At 42.6% G+C, this 21,334-nt stretch overlaps 1 protein-coding gene across 1 annotated transcript in view; it reads right to left on the bottom strand.

Annotated features, from left to right (window-relative positions):
• Positions 1-12,820, bottom strand: part of dpy19l3 (dpy-19 like C-mannosyltransferase 3) — a gene marked incomplete at its 3' end in the record, with an annotated part of 48,424 nt that extends 35,604 nt beyond the window's left edge. Inside the window, exons 1-3 of the mRNA XM_079217476.1 lie at positions 12,693-12,820; positions 11,879-12,005; positions 11,167-11,294 (exon numbers count right to left, since the gene is read on the bottom strand). Of these exons, the coding sequence (XP_079073602.1) occupies positions 11,167-11,294; positions 11,879-11,996 (246 nt within the window). The 5' untranslated portion in view covers positions 11,997-12,005; positions 12,693-12,820. The remainder of the gene's footprint in view (positions 1-11,166; positions 11,295-11,878; positions 12,006-12,692) is intronic.
• Between the last annotated feature and the right edge of the window lie 8,514 nt (positions 12,821-21,334).

Below are 21,334 nucleotides of genomic sequence, written 5' to 3'. Positions count from 1 at the left end.
TGTAGACTTAATACTTACAATATGCAATACTGCTATACTATACTGAATATTGTTTTGCTACTACTACATTTCACTTCATAGTATTACACTTATATGCCATAATATGTATAATGCAACAGCCTTTTTATTTTACCATATTATGTCATACTGTTATACCACTTTACTTTGAGGAGACGTCACTGTTAGTCTAGAACACTGAATAATGTTTCCACCAGGTAAACCTGAACATGCACACCTCTCTCTGTGTGACAGTGATTATAACCGCATAACTATATAGATTATAATTAACTAGAGGATACACTTTTTCCTACACGTAGATCTTAAACCCTTAAATATAAACAGTAGCCCGGCCACCCTACGGAGGAAACTCATTTCGTTTTTTTGATTAAAATAAAAGTTGGATAAAATCCATTGTCCTCTCCTTATATGTAGTCAGGTGTCGGTAGGTAGAACTGCAGCGCCGCTGACTCGCCGCTCTCCTGGCTGACGTCACACGCTGCCACGGACTCTCCGCTGCCAGTAATCTCACTCGCTGTCTCTCCAACAACGTTAGCTAACGTGTTATAAAGCTGACTAGTTTGCCTTTAAAAAACTGGTGGGAGGGAAATGAAGCCGCTGTAGACATCTTAACGCTGATTGGCCAAGACTCGACACGTCAAAGGTCTTCTATTGCTAAGATGATCACGACCTCAGTTTTTTTCTGTGTCCCACTCCAATCTCAGAAACGCCGGACAGTTGACACACCCCCCCTCTCCCAAAAACAAAAACTCTTCGGATCTACACCATTCACGTAGGTTACCTTTTTTGGTTTCAAAACGGCGAATTTCGCCGAAAGGTGAGGGATTTTCATGTCTGATATATGATTAAAAGCTCAAACCCACATAAAAAAGAAAGAAAAAAAACTAATGGACGCAAAAATCTTAACTACTGATTCATTGACCAAATGACATGAAATGGAACAGCCCCGCTGATTTCCATTCACAATACAACTTGAGCTATCACGCTGACATTTTGCGACATTCAAATACACTTTGTATATAAAATGTCCCGTATTCTGTTCTATGAATGTCCCTCTGTGACCAGCAGCCCCAACCTTACAGCTGCATCTCATCATCTTAAGTGGAATTGATGGCAGAACTTAATTAGCTCAGCTAATTTAATTCCAGTCCACATCGGCTACCTGACAGCAGGTCTCAGGGAGGATCATAACCATGCAGGACACCAGGCAACTACAACCGAGAAACTATGCGGGCCAGTGGTTCTCAGTGTCCAAGACCAACGCCGGTGTTCCCACCAGCTACTTCACTTTATTCATCTGGGTGAAACCATTCGCTGATTAATTGAGTGAAAACCTGCAGGACTTTGAGACCCCGAGGAGCCCAATAGAGAACCACTAGTTCATAACACACTCACACATTTTTACAGACATATTTGTATTTGGTATGTTGCTATAAAACACACACAGATGCAGGTAGAAATGATCAAGCTTTAACTAAAAAAAAATAATTATGAAATAAAGAGGCCGGCTGGCACTGTGGAAAAAATGTTAATAGGAAATAAAAGAGACCCTCCACAGCCGCGGTCCACCCACAGAGGTTCTGTTAATTAAAACTATTCCTGGGACGTAGCGGGCGTGTCCGGCGGTGCTTGGCTGACATCTTCCTGACTCAATGATTTATTTTGTTGCACCTATTAGGGCGGCGAAGAATGAACTAAACTCAACAAACTCCCAGCATAGCATAGCATGCTCTTTGAATCAGGGTCTGACATTAGCAACCCGCCGCAAACGCTATTGAACCTTATTTGTAACCTTAATACATCTAGTTATATATATTATATATCCTATATAATATAAATGATCCTGTCTATTTTGTTCAATTGGGTACAAGTAGTGTACATCATATGGTATGATTGTAACACTGTACAATTTCACTTTTTCACAGCGGACATTGTTTGTAACCCATACAAAACACAGATGTATAACATTAATTATGGTTCTATTCTATTTAGTGCGTCGCAGCCAGCATGCACAACAGGCTGCCAGGGCTGTGGCCCACCTACATGGAACAGGGCTCAAATGAGTGTAATTAATTACACCTGTGTTTACCCTGCGGTGACTCGTCAAAATGGCTGCTGTGACAAGGGCCTTGTCAGGTCATGAGTGAAGTGTAGGAGCTATTCCGCAGACTGGAGCCTCTGTATACGGTGACAGAGCGACATCTGTTCTCGTATGAACCTCTGCGGGCGGATTGTGCCTCGTTAGATCCAGCTCGCCTCTCGTTTTATCATGAGCCATAATGACCTGGTTATGGGGTGGAATGGCCTTTCAAATTAACCTCTTAGCATTCCTGAAAAATTAGCCGAAAATGTCTATCCAAGGCAATTCCAAAGTGAATTGAAAGCTGGTCTTGAACCCTTTGGAGGACATGCATGGTTTTGGTCTCTTTTGAAAGGAAACAATCTGAAGTCTTTTCACCAATAGAAAATAATCAGAATTGCTGTAATAGCTCCTGGCAAAACAAATGCTTGCAGATTATTGTGGCTGGGACTTAGATGGCAGGAAAACGAAATGGGTCATGTGGTTTGGCATTTGGCACATCCAAAAAAAGGCCATTTAAAGACTCCATAGGGACCCCTGGTAACCATGGTTATATTGGTCCCGTGGTGGGACAAAAACACAGTTTCGAAAAACACGGAAACCACGTCTCCACATGTTCCCCTAAAAAGCACCTTTGCTGTGCCTCAGGTAAATCAAAGTCTCCAAATGAACGCGGCGGCAGAACTCCTACCGTGAGCTGAGAGAACCACAGCAGATTCTCGTGTATGGCGTTGACGCACCAGGCCTGAGTCAGCGCCAGCAGCCCGGCTAACGACAGCCCGGCCGCCACGGAGACGCGCCGTCGCCAGGGCCACCGGGGGGGCAGAAACGCCTCCCCAGGATCCCCCCGAGTGGCGTCGGACCGCTCCGTCCCCCGCGTCGCGTTACTGCTGCAGCGGCCTTTGGCTGCAGCATCTCGCGAAGGGCCCGGATGATGTTGCAGCTTGCTGAGCTTAACTCTCTTGCGCAGCTCCATTGCCCGAGACGACGGAGATCATCAATACACTCTTGGATCCTTTGATGCGCTGGATTCAGGTAGATAAACGGCACGCTCCCGGGCTGAGCTATAGAACTGATCCAAATCCATTACGGCAGGAAGTGTAAATGCGGTGAGCTTCTCTTCTTGAAGTCGGTCCAAATAAATTAACTTTTTAATCGCTTCAAGTTCCTTGCCAAAAGGAAATATGCAGAAAAAAAGCTTTCCTCCGAGGGAATGAGCAGCTAGTTTCCTTCCCAATCCTCCTTTAGAGTTTGCTCGAGGCAAAGCAAGCCTTGGCTTTCCACCAAGAACTCTGATGAGATGGCTAATCCTCAGTTTAAATTAAGGTCAAAGAGAACAGGCCCAGTTAACAAGTTCACGCGTTGCTTATTACCCCGAAAGCTACTTCCCTCCTCGGCAGGCACCGATCCTCCTCTTTTCCATTTCCTTCTGTTGCCATTTCCAATTCATGGCTTTTTCGAATAACTGATGTAGCGCTGGATGAATCCGGCCTCGCGTTGTGTTCCTTTAAATGAGAACCAACATCTGACTCCCTCGAACTGCAGCAGACACTTCTAAACAAAAAGCAGTCGTCCTCGACCGTAGGGCTAAGAACAACGGGCTGGACTGAAGATAAGTGGTGCAGGCAGAGGGAGGGAAAGAAGAAGGAAGAAAAAGAGAGAGAGGGAGAGAGAGAGAGCCACTACTGGTGACCTCTTGTCTATAAAACACACACATGCACACAGGAAAAGAATAGGATGGGGTCGGGATGAGGGGGCGGGGAACGTGACTCGGAAAAATGCGGGGGGAACATTTGTCCGAGGGCTTTGTGGATCTAGGACCAGCGTCAGGCTGTGAGCACACGTCTAAAAGAGACTCGGCGCTGCGCCGGGACCGTCCCTCACTCCACACGTCAGAGGAGGACCGCCGATAATACGTGTTGTAGAGTGTGTGTGAGTGTGAGGGTGTATGTGTGTGAGAGAGAAAGAGAGAACAAGAACAAACCTTTCCAGACCCAGTGACCCGAGGCGGAACACCGTGACCGCATTCTCCTCTACAACACCGCGGCCGAGGAGGCCACATGTGAGATTATTAAAACCAGTCGCCGCCCCCCCACCCTCCCAGACCCTGGTTCTGTTCGGCAACAGTTCCTCCGCAGACTGCCAGCATTCTGATACCATCAGTCACGTAGGGGCCGGATCGGACGGCAACTACAGCCAAGAGTACAAAACAGCAAGCGGGCAGGACTCCCAGACTCACAAATGAGTTTCCAGCATGTTTCACGGTCCTTTCCATCCTACTTGACCTGGACACTCTTAACAGAGCGTGTGCGTGTGCGTGCGTGTGGATCTCTACGGGCCGGAAACTAAATACATAATCTCAACTATAGGGAGGAACAGCAAGCAGTTCGAGGGGAAGTCAGACTGCAGCATTAGCTGTGTCCGAACAGTGTAGTTTTACACTATAGATATATATATATATCTATATACGTGTGTGTGTGTGTGTGTGTGTGTGTGTGTGTGTGTGTGTGTGTGTGTGTGTGTGTGTGTGTGTATTAATGGTGGGTATAGTTAGGAATTCATCGATACTAGTACTCTTAGTTCCTTATCGATACTCTTAGCGGACCTTTTGACTGAAGGAAAAAAAGAAAAGTAAATTAAGAAAACAATCAATAATGCTTTATTATTCCTGTATTTAAACAAGTTCCAACTCCCTAAAATACATTAGCAGCTAAACAATTAGCTGAGTGATTATTTTTCATTGATTAGCCTGTTCTTCTGATCGAACTAGCGTGACCTGCAGAGGACGAGGACGGACGGCTGCTCCACAAACAGTTAAAAACCGAGCATTTCTGCAGATTGATGTTCTGCTTGTTGTTTCCTCTCTCGCTTGTGAGGGTTTTATTGCGTTTGTGACAACGAGAGTTCTCAGCATCTACTGGAGCGAAATGTAGTCCCACTTTCCATCTGTTTGTTCTCGCTGCGTCTTTGAAGAAAGCAATACGACAGCTTCAGTTCCCTGTGCATATACTATGTTTGTGTATAGAGATAGATATATATACACACACACACGGAACTAAAGTGTAAAATATACAAGTCATTTGTAAATAAAGTGAAAATATTGGAAATTTAAGTAATGTTTAGGTGTACACTAGAGCAGTACGTTTTCTGTGCACATATTTTCACATATAAAACAGCATTTTCAGATTGAATTGTCTCTGTGTGAACGCAGTCTAAGACAGAGACTCTGATAGCATTACCAGGAGGAAACACCACACACACACACACACACACACAAAATATGCGATGATGTCAACCAGGAGCCCACTTATGTGGGAACATTTCAGGGATATGTTCGCCAGGCCAGTAAAGTGACTTGCATTTATTATGAATGAAAGCATCCATCTGCCTCATCCCTTCACGCACACATACAGTATGTTTAGGATAATTGCTTTTTGCAAAATCTGAACCAATAACTCTGCTAAACTCACTAGTTTTGATCAAATCAATATTTAAACGCCGTTTAAAACTTGCTTTTTGTGTCTATTAATTTTGCTTAAAAATTCTGCAGAGTTGCAGATACAGATTAAGCTGCCCTAATCGGTGTTTCCCCCAAATTCATTCAGCGGCGGCGGCGCTGCTAACGTTTCACACGATCATTAATATCCCCTGCTCTCGAGTTTCTCGAGTGCCTCTCCACACAAACACGGAGCGGAGCAGAGACCGGTGAAAGATCTAAAAACCGGTGTGTGTGTGCAGTGTTTCCCCTACCATTATAAACTGCGTATTGCAGGTGGCTGCAGCAATTATTTCAAGAACTTTATTGAGAACTTCACATATTACAAAAGTACAAAGTCCAAGGACATAAAACGAAGTCATTAATAAATACATGGCAAAATGTCTGTACTTTCGGTTAAATGTTTACGTTATGGCGTTAACAGTTTAGGCTTACGTGACTCACCGATTTCATGGCAATAAATCCCTCTAAATCCCACACACGTCCAAAAGCTTATTTAAAAAACGACAGTATTACAAAATTCATGTTTTTATTGGTATAAAAAGGGTTTGCTCTCTTGCTCAATTTTAAAAAGTTCATTTAATTAAAACAAGACAAACTTATCTGATCCAATGAATCACTTTATAATGTATTTATTTTTTGTTCACTTTTGGGTTCTTTAGGGTGTCATAAAACATAAGAGGCCTTCAAAGCTTAATTTGAAAAACATTAGAACGATTGTTAATAAAATACTAAATAAATGACATTCAGTACAGCCCTGCTAACCACACGACATGAAACTAAACCAGGCACCATGTGACCTGCATTCCTTTTTGGAACGACTCAAACAAATGACTACGACTGAATTAGGCAAAAGAAAATGAATTTGCACATTGCCCTAGTTAGGTCTCTGACAGGGAGATCTGTTCTGCCATGTCAAACCGGATAGAAGCCTGCTATGTATATCTCAGTCTGAACCACAGCGACGGTGAAGCTTTCAAAAGGGGATTTAAACAAAATAATTAAAAAAGACATCACATCTGGCAGGGCATGGTGTTCTGTTGCCGTAAAAAACACTGAACAGACTCTGAAAAAAATAAAAAAAAAGGTCTGTGTAAGTCTTGGTGTTTCAGGACTTGGTGCGGTTCATTTAACGGGCTCAGAATCAATCCGCTACAGCGCATGGAAAAACAATCGGGCCGGGCATGAAGTGTTGAGGACGTGTTTTTGACACCGAATGAGGGGGATAAATCTGATTGGCACTGATGTTGGAGCAACATTTCCTCTTGAGATAAACAACAACAACAACAAAAAGTGTGTGGAATGTTTTTCAGCTTTTAAACTTCAAAACCAAGAGACATTTTCAACCTTTAAAAACCCACATTTGGGATGTGTATAGAAGTTCATGAGAAAATGACTCTACTTCTCTCTTGATTTATACAGTGTCTCTACGAAGACCATATCTACTTATATACAGCCTATGATTATAATCTTTTTAACTTCTTAACACTAGCTCTATATGTTATTGCTTTTTACCACTGTATCCAATTGGGCATCTAAAGTCGTGAAATTTCACTGTCACTAGTAACGTCCCCAACACCCAACATGTAAGCTTAGCAGTTAAACAGTGTTCTGCTGAAGAAAAAAAAAAAGCCTGATCCTACACTGATCACTGATCCGGATACTTTACTTACCAGTACTACGAAGCCTTACACTGCAATACAAAACAAAATCTGTTTCTACTTTTTGTCTGAGAAGCTGGGCTTTAGCCTCAGTCTAGCCATCATTAAAACCCCTTTCACGAGACTGATAATTTACTGAATGAACATCATGATGTATTGAAAAAGACTTGAAACTAGAGATTGAGACCATAAACTCATGTTTACTGAGGGAATAAATCAAGAGAGTCTCATAGACTTCTATACAACCAGAGGAGTCGCCCCCTGCTGGCCATTAGAAATAATGTAAGTTTGAAACACTTTGCATTGGCATCATTGTTTAGATCCAAAGATTGCCGTCTGGTCATAGTTCCCTCTCTAATATCTGTTTTGTGTTGCTGTGAAAACCTCCTCTTAAAACAACTGCATTCATTCAAGGTTTCTGACCAAAAACGACATTTTACAAGTTGAGCAAATGTTTTTAGCGACTAGAGCTTGAACACATCATGATGAAACTCAATGTAACCTCGGTTAACGTCAGCTGTTTTGCTCTTGTGTCTTTGGCTTTGGAGAATGCTAGATCCAAACGCTTTAATGCAGATTGTCTCTTGACCTGCTGTGTCGCTGTTTATAGGAGGGATTTTAGTAAGCGTTGAACTGTGGTCACAAAACGTCTCGTTCTTCTTTATAACACAGTTTATTTTGGTGTTAAGAGATGCTGTGCGTAAAGCACCCTCACAAGATCATTTTGTAAACACGCACAAAATGGGACTCGAAAGATGCCGAGGCCACATCCCACGCAAAGTTGGGAGGTCAAAACGAAAATTGCTGTTTGCTTAGGGAGAACCGTAATCTTCTCACGTTTTGGCCGGTTCTCTCTGATGCCAGACTCCAGAGCCCTGACTTGCTGACTCTGAAAAGTCACACTTACATTATTTCTCATGGCCAGTAGGGGGCAGCAACTCTGGTTTAAAAAAATAAGTCTGATTGTATAGAAGTCTATGAGAAAATGACTCTACTTCTCTCTTGATTTATTCCCTCAGTAAACATTGTAAACATGAGTTTATGTCTCAATCTCTAGTTTCTAGTCTTCTTCAATACAGCAGGATGTTCATTTCATAAATTATGGGTCATGTAGAGTCAAATAGACCATAAAGCAGGGTATGTTTTAGGGCGGGACCAACAAGGTGATTGACAGGTCGCTACTCGAGCCGTGTACAGAGTATCTACGTTACTCCTCCACAGTCCAACTATGGTCACTTCTGTTCACTGGTTGCAAAAAAAACACGACGGCAAAAGTCCAAGATACCAAACTTAAGGCTTCAAATCCGTCACGACAACAGCGTAGACTTCTTATATGCGGTCTATGGTCTTTACTAAACTCTTGAGACATCTACACAATGCGTTATGGTACATAATTGGACAGAAGGATTGGCAACAAATCAGCACATCATACTTCGCCATGAATATTTTGTTTTCACTTAAACATAAACTGCGACGCTTATTTTGCTTCATTCTGGTATAAAGAGAAAGTCAAAAAATTTGCCTCAGCAAAAATCTGCCAGTTTAAATGTAGCCATTTTACGAGCAAATATTACTCAGTCTCAGTTATTCCAAGAAACATCCGTCTTCAGAGTGTGATCCCTGCTGCCTTCCTCAACTTTATGCTCTTGGCTTCCTTTAGGGGGTTTGTTTGCTCTTCCCACTGTTGACTAGACCCCCTTTTCCTGAAAAGTGTCTGTTGTGAAATGCATCCAAAAATAACAGCTGTGCTATCCAGTCAATATGTACATGAAAAAAACCATCAGTGGCATAAAGCTGCAGCGGATTATATCCCCTGAATGCAACAGGACTTGACACTAATCTAGGATTTTACAAGACACTGGGTCTTTTCTGTACCTAAACCCACCATAGACCACCTTAACTGTCATGTCAGCTGCATTTCATTTTTTCGGCTGTCTATTTATTGCATTTGGGTGGTGAACTCTGTCGCTGGGTTCCTCAGCTCGACGGCCTTGCCGAGTGGTAAGATTGTTGTTCGATGCACCTTTTTCTAGAACAGGTCTAGAAAAAGGCAACACTGACTTAACCGTTCAGCCACTACCACTGGTTCACCGTCCTTTGATGGCTCAGATCCAGAGGATACGAAAGAAGAACTAGTTGCTGGGAAAGCTAATTTGGTTGCTAATAACTGGTAACGCTGGCAAAGAGGCACTGCAACCATTAATTTAGAGGAGGGGAAGGAAGACGCGTCCAATAGGGTCCTGACCCCCTCGGGTTTCTCATGAGGGCTCGGGTCAGGCATTGGTTCCCATGAGCTGTGTGCTTGTAAAGGCCTTTGAGACTGTAACAGTGAACAAGGGCTTTAAATAAACTAGGAATGTCGCTTTAATTTGTCACCCACCCGTGCATCGACACGGGGGCCCTTTATTAAAAATGTATCGTCTGGTGATGCGACGTGGCCACCAATATTTCTTTTTGACAGTTTTGCTCCATGACACGGATTAAAAATTCATGTTGCACGACACGCTGACAACTTGGAGGAACTCGAGCAGCCAATAATGGCAATTACTGCGATCACAAAAGGCCGGAGGTGGAACACAAGTGACAGCTCAAAAGGACATCGGAGCTGTTGCCGAGGACGTGGAAGTCGTCACGGGGCTTGGGGGTATCGCCAGTGCCGGCTCCGTCCTCGATGGATCGAGCTACGCACCGAAGCTCGATCATCCCGGGAATTTGAGGCTTCAGAACTGTCAAACAAAGTCCGGCAACCTCAAGAGCAAACTTCTGGTTTGAAATGAGAGGAAGTGTACTTTTAAGGAGGCAGTGCGACACAACGTTCAGCTACTGCAGAGCTTGAGGAGTGACAAGTCCGTCAGTTGCCGCTGGTCTTGACTCCACCCCACGAACGTCAGTTCAAAAAGTGAAGGGTTGTTTTTAAATTTGAATTAAGTAGTTGAAGATCACATTGCTTGATATCTATGGTTTTCGACCGACTCAACTTCGGTTTGCTTAAACGGTTAAAACACTGCGGAAGTGTTGAGGTTTGAGGTCCAGTTGCTGGGGAGCAAATGAGCTGCTTGATGTGAGACAAGAGTTGTGATGCACGGGAACCGTTGTGTTGCAATACTTCCAAAAACGTCAGCTTTCCTTCTTGAATGATTATTGACTCCATGCACACAAAGTATGTATTTGTACCGTCTGTGATATATATGAACTTCTTTTTGATCCCATTCTATATTGCACCCCATGTTTTGGAAATACAGTATTATGTATTACCTTCTTTAATTGTTTTTTAAAGAGAACATGCAAGCTTTTTTGTCTGTTTATATGTGTACTATATGTAGTCAGATGTAGTTTATTTTGCAGAATTCTGGCCCCTGTTTCTTAATACTGTATTTTGAATGTTTCATGGATTGGTTTACCATCCAGCACACAGCTGTGTTTTAGTGTGAGCCGTTTTAGCCGCGCATGAATCTTAAGAGCAGTTCTTCATTATCGCTTGATTTTGTTATTCCTGAGAAAGAAGAATATTTAGACTTAATTGCATGCATTGAATACATTTAAATCACTTCACTGATTACTGAAGATGATTATTACTCAGCTTTGAGTCATTGATGTAATACAATTTTCTTAGTACTTTTTATAAATTCTGAAGTTTTTCAGATCAAATCAGTACTTTTGTTTGGGTGTTAATTAATTATGTTTTACTATTTTAATCTACACATAAAATTGATAACGGTTCTCATTTAATTTATATTAACTCAATACTGAACATGAGTTCTATTTAATTAATAATATTTCTTGTAATCTGTTGCCTCAATTTTATTGATTAAATGTGGTGCATCTTGGCTTCCAGGTGCACCTCAACAACAACGTGTTCAAGGAGAGGAGGGGACTCGACCTGAAGATTGTGACAGTGAAGAGGCCTTTACCTTAATGTTGGAGAACCACAGGTCGTTCTCATGCAGCGTGGCCATGTAGATGCAGCACAGCAGGCCGAGTCCGACAGACACAGACCAACCGATGGACGTCCAGATTATGGCCCCCCATGACCAATCACCTGCAGGGACATTAGCGTGTCAGTGTGGACCATAATTTACTAAATGAACATCATGTTGTATTGAAGAAGACTTGAAACTAGAGACTGAGACCATAAACTCATGTTTACAATGTTTACTGAGGGAATAAAATCAAGAGAGCAGTAGAGCCCTTTTCTTATAGACTTTTATACAATCAGACTTATTTTTTTAAACCAGAGTAGCTGCCCCCTACTGGCCATGAGAAATAATGTAAGTGTGACTTTTCAGAGTCAGCAAGTCAGACTTATTTTCGGAAGGAGTCGCCCCCTGCTGGTCAGAAAAGAGAATGCAAATGTTAAGATTCTTGCACATCGGCTTCGCTCGGCAGAACCGGAGGTTTCCGCCTGGGTAAAACCCATTTATGATGTCAACAGCAGGTGTGTGTGTGTGTAGGGAAATACAGGTAACTCCTTATATAGGCTAAATGCCATTCATTTCAATCATGTAACGTGACGTGTCATATGCGTTAGTGTGCAGAAGTTAGGAGAGAACCACAAGAAGCGAGGACGGCACGTCATTGGAAAAGGAAAACAACTACAACTTCCCTTTCCTTCTCCTCACTCACCGTGCAGGACCGTCTCGGGATGGTGGTCGGTGCAACAGTTGGACTGCTGGGACTGGAGCTCTGCAGCGAGCGGGGGCTCCTTCCCCTTGCTGCCCTTCCTCTGACGCAGGGCCGTCATGTCGAGGCACTGCACAGCCCAGACAAGGGGGTAAGAGGGGAGGGGTATTGTGTCTGTTTAAGCACACAGATATGAACAGATAGCCAGTGACGACACACACACGTACATAAACGCGCGCGCGCGTGCGTGCACAGGCACGTGTCCTCAACACACAAACACATACACACGCACACACACGCACAAGCAGCCGGCGCGTGCAGCGCTACAATGTGAACACCCAAAGATCAAACGCCGAGCCGCACCGCCGTCGTGTTTTCGCTCCGCTGTCTCTGCGGCCGTTCACTCGGCCTGACGGACGGGGTGGACAGGCCTGCGCGTACGGCGGCATTTCCTGCCAGAAACAACGTGCGGACATCAGGTCCCGTCTGTTGACAACGACAGCACCGGGAACACCGGCAAAAAACTACACCGACGTTACCGTGTGTGAGCCGGACGGTGGGCTAACCAAACATAACGGCAGCTGCACCAGTCATTTCACAAGGGTCGTTAGCAGTGATGATGCGAATTAGTACCAATACGTAAGGTTTAAACTATATTGTGTAGCATACTTCTGCAGCCTCATTGAAACTAATGTGCTTCTTTTTTTTTTGCATAAAGGCGCGCGCTAGTTAGTTATGACGCCAGGTTTTTTTTTTTTGTCTTGACAGCAACAAAGACGAATACGATTTGCGCCAATGGTACATTTATATGCCTCACCCTCCTCTACAGCAGCGGCTGGTAGGATGGTCCAACGGCTCTCCTCTACCTCTCTCTCTCTCTTTTTCTCTATATCTCTCTATCTTCCTCGCTCTTTCATTTTCCTCTCCCCTCCCGTTAGAATTCATCGGTCAGCTTCATGCCGCACTGGGACAAAACCGGAACCCAAGAGCGGCTGCCTTTCAAAATAAAAGACTCATCACTGTTGTGAAATGCGTCTTAAGCCGCTGGAGGAGAGACCGACGTATAGTCTGTTGGTGAGATGACGCCTATGGCCAGGAGTTACACAGTGGAGGAAAAAGATGTACTACTACTTCTGCGTGTACTGCGTTCACATGCTGTACTGGAGGTTAGCTGGTGGGGCAAAAAAACAAAGAGACCAAAACAAAACGAATCAAGGATTGTTATCTATCATTTTTTTCATTAGAAAAGACCAGTCAGAAATATTTTCAAGTATCCCACAACCCAATAATGTAACTGTAAATGTGCCCTCTTAAGTAATGGGAGCATAAAGCTGCTTCATTCCCTGGTCTCCCCATAGTCCACATGTTGAAGTGTCCTTGAGCAAGACACTGAACCCCCAGTTGCTCCCCAGGCAGCGCACTGCTCCTTAATTACTAGGATGGGTGAAATGCAGAGAATAATTCCCCCAAGGGGATTAATAAAGGATCATTTCTAAATGTCTTTCTTTCGATAAAGATGTGTATTATTTCCATTGAATCAACTGGCACATGTCATGTTGGATTAATCCCATGGGATAAGTCAGTGAGAGTGATCAACACAGATGACATGACAATCAATGTGTGTGTGTGTGTGTGTGCGTGTGTGTGTGTGTGTGTGTGTGTAGTCAATGTGCAAGCTGCCAATTGAATGGTGATTTAAGCTACTTAATTGGGTTCATATATTTGTAAATGTGAAAGAGCCAGTGCCTCACCAGCCACGAACCTCACCGCACGTCACTGCTGAAATATGTTGATGGGGGGTTTTGGGGGATCATATTTTATTCATATTTATTGACCCCTGTAATTCTAATCACCGCCACTATATTGTGGCGGAGCCAACAATCTCACAAAGTGAATAGACACCACTCGAGGTTGGAGATAAAATACTAGTTTCAAATTAACAGGTATTAAACTAAACCACCAATTCCAAAAATAAGACCAGACACATCTTTTTTTTCCAATGGATCACTGAAATCTCTGGCTCTCGCGCGCGCTTTCCAGACTGCCATCACTTCCTGCAGACGTGCCTGGTCCCAGACCCGGAAAAATGTGCTCCCTTGAATGATGACAAGTGTTAAAGAACTTTGAGTGGTCGGGAGACTAAAAGCGCTACACAAGCACAGGTCCATTTACGATGACAACACCTACTCATTCCTAAAGAAACATTTTGGTCATAGCAAAAAAATAGCATAATCAGTGGACCGTTTCCATCGGAGAGACTTTCTCTTCAATAAGTCCTCAGACAGTTGCAGACATTTTGATCCGTGCATGATCCCATAAGTGGGCCGATTGCCCCCGACTTCTACACATCCATGTAAACGCAACCCTCCCCAAGTCAGACGCCGGTCCTGACGAGCGCCCCTCGAGACAGCAAACGGGTCGAGTGGGAGATGCTCAGGCCATTCAGACGGAAAGGAGAGTGTGTATTTGGGAGGGCGTGACATGAAAAGACCCAGAGATTATCAAAAGAGATTTAGGAAAATAAATTGGCTTGACTCTCTGTGGCAAGAAGGATTACTGGAGAAGAAAACTGATTGTTTAATGGCCATACTCTCTGACTCTGTCCCCTTCAGGTCTTGGATCACTTCCTCGTGGGGCACACTTACGGCCTGTCCGAATTTGACCTTAATTCCCATCCTCCCTTCTTCCATTTCTCTAAATCTGGCCGTCCCAAGCGAGGCGGTGCGACTGCAGGAAGATGCCCCATTAAAGAGAACGCTCGGCTCTCCCAGCGTGCCCATTGGCGTCCCTTTAGCCGGCGTGGGATCAAAACCCATCTTCTTTTTGTCCCCCACTCACTTGAACACAAAACAAGGTTCAGAGCGAGGGAATCTTGTAATTAACAACCATTAAGTCGAAAAGCAGACCTTTGTCCCTTGAACTGATTCTCGAGTATCTCCAACTACTTTTCATCCCCGCTTCTTTTCTTTTCGCCTTGATCTCCACTTTCATGGTGGGCCCTTAAAAGGTTTAAGTAGAAAACTCGATCCTGTAAAAAAAATTAATAGACTGGGAGGATTTTTCTTTTTTACTCGTGCAGTCAGGGTTTTTACGTCAAAGCCAAAGGGATTACATTTTTGTGTCCGTGCGGGTGTGTATGTTTGTGCACGTTTGTGAATTAATAGGAGGTAGTAGCTCAGGGCTGTTACTGCACTGCTGGACCTTAAGTTATTGTATTTCAAATTAAATTATGGAAGAAAAAAAGCAAGAATATAAGACGTGCCTTTGCTTTGAATACAGTCAGGGATGTATAGCTCTATTGATTTTTAAATTTCTATTCAAGGCTAAAAGGTCCCCAGACGTTCCATGTCTAGGTTTACATTATATGATTTTCTAGTTTGGGTTTTTATCATATCAAGTTCTGCGTCTCCCTCTCTGGTCATCTTGGATTGCCATTACCCCATTTTGGTTTGGACTCCAAGGCCCAATGGCTGCTTTAATAGGCGTAACATTCGGGGGTTCAGAGCATTAGTGAAGCAGCAGACAACTGTTTATCTATGTAAAGACACAGTGGAGTAATGGCTAACGGAGCAGAGCATGAAGTCACTCTCATCAGTGCATGTGAGTGCTTTTAATTTTAAAGCGTTTTAAATCTCACGAAGGACAAAATTTGAATTTCCATTTGCATTATTTGGTTTGGAGCGAATATACTCGTAGTGTAGTTTGGTCAGAAATTGGCGCTATAGGCTGTCTGTATTGGCCCTCTGACTTGTATTTCCCCCATCTATGAGAACAAAGAGAGGTTTGAATTGTTCTTTCATGTCAACTAGTATTGGCCATGTTCCGATCTGTCCGGAGACAAAACAAGAATATCCAGTCATTGGAGTTGAATGTTCACCGTGTCAGAATTTATTCGCCGATACGTTTCCAAATTTCATTTTGCGCACCAACTCTTTTTCCCTCACAAAGGCAACAACCACCTAGAGCATCATCACCTGCACACCAGTTCCTGCTTCCCCCATCAGCCTTGCAGCCCTGCTACTTCCATTCATCACCCGCCATATTGTATTGTGATTGCAGATTTGATTAATCTCATACTAATGTGCCCCAATTGAGTCCACATAATTATAAAGAGAGGATTGAGTGAGATGGCTATCTAAGTATGTTAAGTACACTAAACATCATTGATCGTCTGCTGCTTATTAAGTGCTACATACTTGATCATTTCTTATTCATTGTAATTGTTAAATATATCACAAAGTCTACTATCAGATTACTCTTCAGCTCTCACTTCCCTGTGTGATAGCTATTGTCCTCTAACAAGTCAGCCACACCGCTGGTGCAGGACCTCATCGGTGATTCACGTGAATGGATTTGTGCTTCAGTCTTCATTCTGTGAATATGAAAATGTCACCAACGGCTGGGATCAAGTAGGTTTTATTGAAGGAGAAACGTTCAGCGCTTCCCACGCGTCGTTGACTCTACTTCTTCTCAGGCACAACCTCTCGCAGTCTTGTCCTTGAATGCAGAGAAAGTCTTCGACTGCTTGGAGTGGCGTTGCTTACGGGCAGTTATGAAACACTTAAGATCCTTAAGCTTTATTGGCCAGGTATGAGTATGCATATCAGGAACCTGACTCTGGTTTTATGTTCCCAGTGTACAAAAACATGAATACAAAACATGGATAACATAACAAAAACACAGTAGTGCAATAAAACAAATATTCTGGAATAGATATTAAATGATTAATGTAACAGGTGGCTTTATATACACAACATACAGTAGGTGAATGTGCACACACAGTATATGCATGTATACATGTCAGTTTACAGTATATTCAGATTTATATTTGCTAGGAAGTAAAATGTACATATTACCAAAAACAAAAACAGGCTATTCAAACTATGAAATATAAAATATATAGCGTCAATAAAAATGTGTATTTAATACCAATAAAGTTAATTTTGTAAGCCACGACTGCAATGCAGATATTGCTCTCACCTTGTGAGTCCGTGAGGGTCACGATGGCGGAATGCGATCCAGAAGACTCGGGCGGCGTCTGTCCGAGTCTTGTATTCATTTATTCACACAATGCTGACAATTTTTATCATCTAAGAGGTTTTATTGCTATATTCTATATTTTTTTAATTTCTCATACTGTAAATACAGTGCATCCGGAGAGTATTCACAGCGCTTAACTTTTACTACATTTTGTTATGTTACAGCCTTATTCCAAAATGGATTAAAGTCATTTTTTTCCCCTCAACATTCTACACACAACACCCCATAATGACAAAGTGAAAAAGGTTTTGGGGAGATTTTTGCAAATCTATTAAAAATAAAGAACTTACTTAATTTAATCAATTTTGGAATAAGGCTGTAACAATAAAATGTGGTAAAAGTGAAGCGCTGTGAATACTTTTTGGATGCACTGGATACAAGAACGTTCGATACCAGTGTTCCGTGTACACGTTGTGCATGTGTGCAGAACATTGCACGTCTTGTGGCTTTTAGCCGTTTCAACTACTTCCAGTGTATCATTTGTCGTTTTTAAATGTATAGTTTATCTGCATTCCGTGCTGCACGTGACACGTCAGCTGACATTTTCTATCAGGTCGGACACCGGAGCAATTTTTCAACGTCCAACCGACATTTCCAGATCAACTCATGACTTACAACTTGGATTGACGTTTCGACTCCTTTAACCACCTTCACCCAAAACAAATTACACTTCAACTTCACTCAGCATGCCCGGATTTCCTGAAGAAAAAGTTACCTTGGAATGTCTTTGCGGGGAACAGAGGATCTGAAAATGGAGCAAGTCTGTGATGTTATTATAGAGGCGGTTTGATGTCCAGCTTGTAGCCTGCTCATAATGATTATACGTTTGTTTGTACATTTAATCTGTGTTCAACTGTATGTCTACACATGTGTCCTTAAATGTGTTCGCTTCAATTTATATGAAACATTTGGGCTGCAGCTTCTGAACCTTCAGCAGGATTCCATCACCTCACAAACACGACCAGAGACAAAAAGCAGTCATTAACTTCTCAGTCTTTATTACCAAAAATACAATGGCAAAGTGGTGACATGATACTGCCTATGATGTTCTAAAAATAAATAAACATAAAGCGAGTGTCACACCGCTGTCTCAAATAATTCCATGTTGAACCTCAGTACAAAATTGAATATGAGCAAAACAAACAAACTGCTGATCAGGACAGACATGTTGCATCTCCTGCTCCTTTGGTTTAGATGCACGCAGCTCATTTTACTGCGTTTATCTTAAAACCACCAACTCTCTGATATAGACTGGAAGGACATAAGAGCCAAAATTCAAATCACTTTTTTTGTCGTTTTTTTTTTTTTTTTTTTTTTTACAAGATCAAAAAATAGATGTTTTATTAAAAAAAAAAAAAAGTTTGTTTCAAGGTTCTGCAGTATTGATCTACAATATGTACAAACTAACAGTAGGAAAGTATTTTTAGCTCATTAAAAAGGTTAAAATAGCTAGCAATTAAAAAATTAAAAGCCGTTTCACATACTTGGTTTATTGTCGTTTATGTGTCCCCAAAACTCAAATATCAAATGATTTGCCTCTATGGAAAACAATGTGTGACAATACCCACAATAAATCTCCTTCTATACCACTGGCTGACTGTCCTGTGCCCAAATACAAATTTGGATCAATTGAATTAAATATGCGACTGTAGTTTTGGAAACAAAAACAAAATAATCTAGTTTCAACACATACGATACCTTCAACCAAAAGGCACAATAAATGATTTGCCTACAAATAAACCAATATGGCACAAAGTTATAGTTCTTTTGTCGTCCTCGTGAATTAAACTGACTGAAATGTAACGGTAGCGAACGCTCTGGAAGTGCTGCCACACTTTTGTAATTTGTGACACCAAAGGTGTACATTCATTCCAACACATTTCCACATTGTTTTTTTTGTCTTCACTCGTTTCACTGACATTTGAAAAAAGTACAAGAAATGTGTTTTCCTTGAGACAGACAATGGTTGGGCTGCTTGGTTTGCTATCAAAGTTATTGAGTTATTTCCAAGTAACACTTGTTTTTGTAGCTTTGACCTTTGATACAACTGTAAGCACCAAATTCAAAAGGAAAAGTCTGGTGATGTTTCTCATGAAAAGACCAAAAACCAACTAAGAATGTATCCTACTACCGTTCAGTGGTTCTCGCATACTGGCGCCGGAAAGACTTACGACCGCACCAAATGTGTATTCATGCGCGGCTGCAAATAGTCCCCATCAAATACACTATTTACGGCTCGTTTGAGTAACATTTGCCAAAACCTACATTGCCAAACTATGATCAGAAATGTCAGCTTTAAAAAAAAAGAAGAAGAATTGAAGTATGAATTTATATGAAAGTCATGTGTTCCGTTGCATTCAGTGGGATTGGGCTGAGGTCGTAGCCGAGACTATTGACAGATGGACTAACCATTGGCGCCATTGGTTTTGGTCTTTTCGTGGAATTTGTAGACGATAACAAAAAATATATTGGAAGCCATTTATTTGCCAACCCACCACAAAGCACCGCAGGGGCAAGACTATCGCTTCAGCCAGATTCTCTAAAGCACTTTATCTGTACCAAAAGTAGAAACCAAGAACTATTGGTAACCCCGTCATTGCAAAAGAAAACGGCGTTCCACAACTACGAGGAGTGCAGTCGGTCAGTTAGAAGCGGCAGGTCAGGCTGTAAACTGCTCGCTCACTCATTAACGTGCACGCCCGGTCAATCAGACCCTTTTTATTTTTATCACCACCTGCCTGAATTCTGACACGTGTTGTAAATTAAAAATGCAGACAATAAATGACCTGCTATGATAACGAGGTGATGGATATTCTTTTTGATCTTCATTTCCTCAGCCTCCGTCTATGTGGCTGAGATGCTGGTGACTGCATGACACAGAGCGGTTGAGACGAGGTCTAAAAGAAGAACTTTCTTTGAATTTCAGTGTTTTGATGGGCTTTTCCAATTGTGTCCTGCCAGTTTGACATGAATCAACATTAAAGGGATACGTTGGCGTGGTATGAGGTTTTTATCAATGTCGGTCTACAGTAGATGGGGTTTTCTTGAATCAGACCGCAAAGGAACAAAGCAACGTATTGCTGTGGACGGGGGCAGCAGCAAAACCTGTATATGACACCTCCAAAGCATTCAATCAGTGTATGTGTACGTTACATTCAGAGATATTTCCACTGTCACTCTGCAAAGCCCCCAGACTCCTTTTACAAAAACAGTCACTATTACCTCACAGAACATGAGGGTTGCTGCTATAGCGCCGCCTCGAACGGTAAATGGACCGGTCCTTGTAGAGCGCTTTAACACTACATGTCATCATTCACCCATTCACACGCTGATGGGAGGAGCTACCATGCAATGTGCCACCTGCCTATTAGGACTAGCTAATCATTCATACTCATTCATATGCCATAGGCACAGCTACAAGAGAAATTTGGGGTTTAAGTGTCTTGCTCAAGGATACGTCAACATGAACTAGCGGCGCAGGGGGATCGAACCGCCGATCCTCTAATGGAAGGACGACCCTGCTCTTACCGCTGATCCACAGTCGGTCACAGTTTGTTTGCTTTATTGTGCGACTTCGGTGTTCCACAATGTAAAATGTGTCAGGAGTCTGGTGACTTTGAAGAGGGCTTCAGCCTCCAATCAGAGAGGGCTGTCGGACAGCAAGGTAAACCACGGACAATATTCTAAATGTATTGATTAAACTGATATGGATTGGTGGCGTGAGACACATTTTGGTTGTTCCCAACATGCATCTGGGCGACTAGATCGTTTCAGTTTGTGCCAGCGAATCATTTTCCTTCACAGTCAAACAGTTTTTTTTATGGATATTATGGATTAATTTTTCTCCTTCCAAGAAAAAGCCACTTGCTGCCGCATTTCTGTACGAGAGGGAGATGGTCCATCACAGTTAACACGAAGCCCCGCATTGATCGAAGTGTCCGTTTTACCCTCATTACACTGTGCCGAGTTGAGTGTTTCCACATGGACCACATGAGAGCGCACGGCAGCACCGTGTGCCAATAAACCTCAGAGAAGCGGGTCGCCGTCCAAACTTTTACTTTTCACACACGCGCCTTTATTATTCAGGCATGTTTGTGTCAGCTTGGGACAGCAGTCAATCCATGTTTGCGTTGGACTTTGGAGAGATTGTAATTTTTTTAAAACACGGACAGAAAAGAGCAAAAGGTCATTATAAAAAACATAAAAGATATTATATACAGCATAAATTGCACGTGCTAAAAAGAACAGACTATACCCTTTAATGCCGCCTCTCGGCTTTTAAAATATGGAGGCACTGTTTGTTTGAAAAAAGCGCCCTCCGAACGCCAGCTTCCCTTTTGATCATTCCTTTTGTCAACTTGCCCTAAAAGCCAACACCTCCGCCGCCCTACAATCAATCAACTTTGCTCTGCTCAACTT

The sequence above is a fragment of the Taurulus bubalis genome (genome assembly GCF_910589615.1).
Source record: "Taurulus bubalis genome assembly, chromosome: 4".
NCBI lineage: Eukaryota > Metazoa > Chordata > Actinopteri > Perciformes > Cottidae > Taurulus > Taurulus bubalis.
This window is presented reverse-complemented; position numbering and strand designations above follow the sequence as displayed.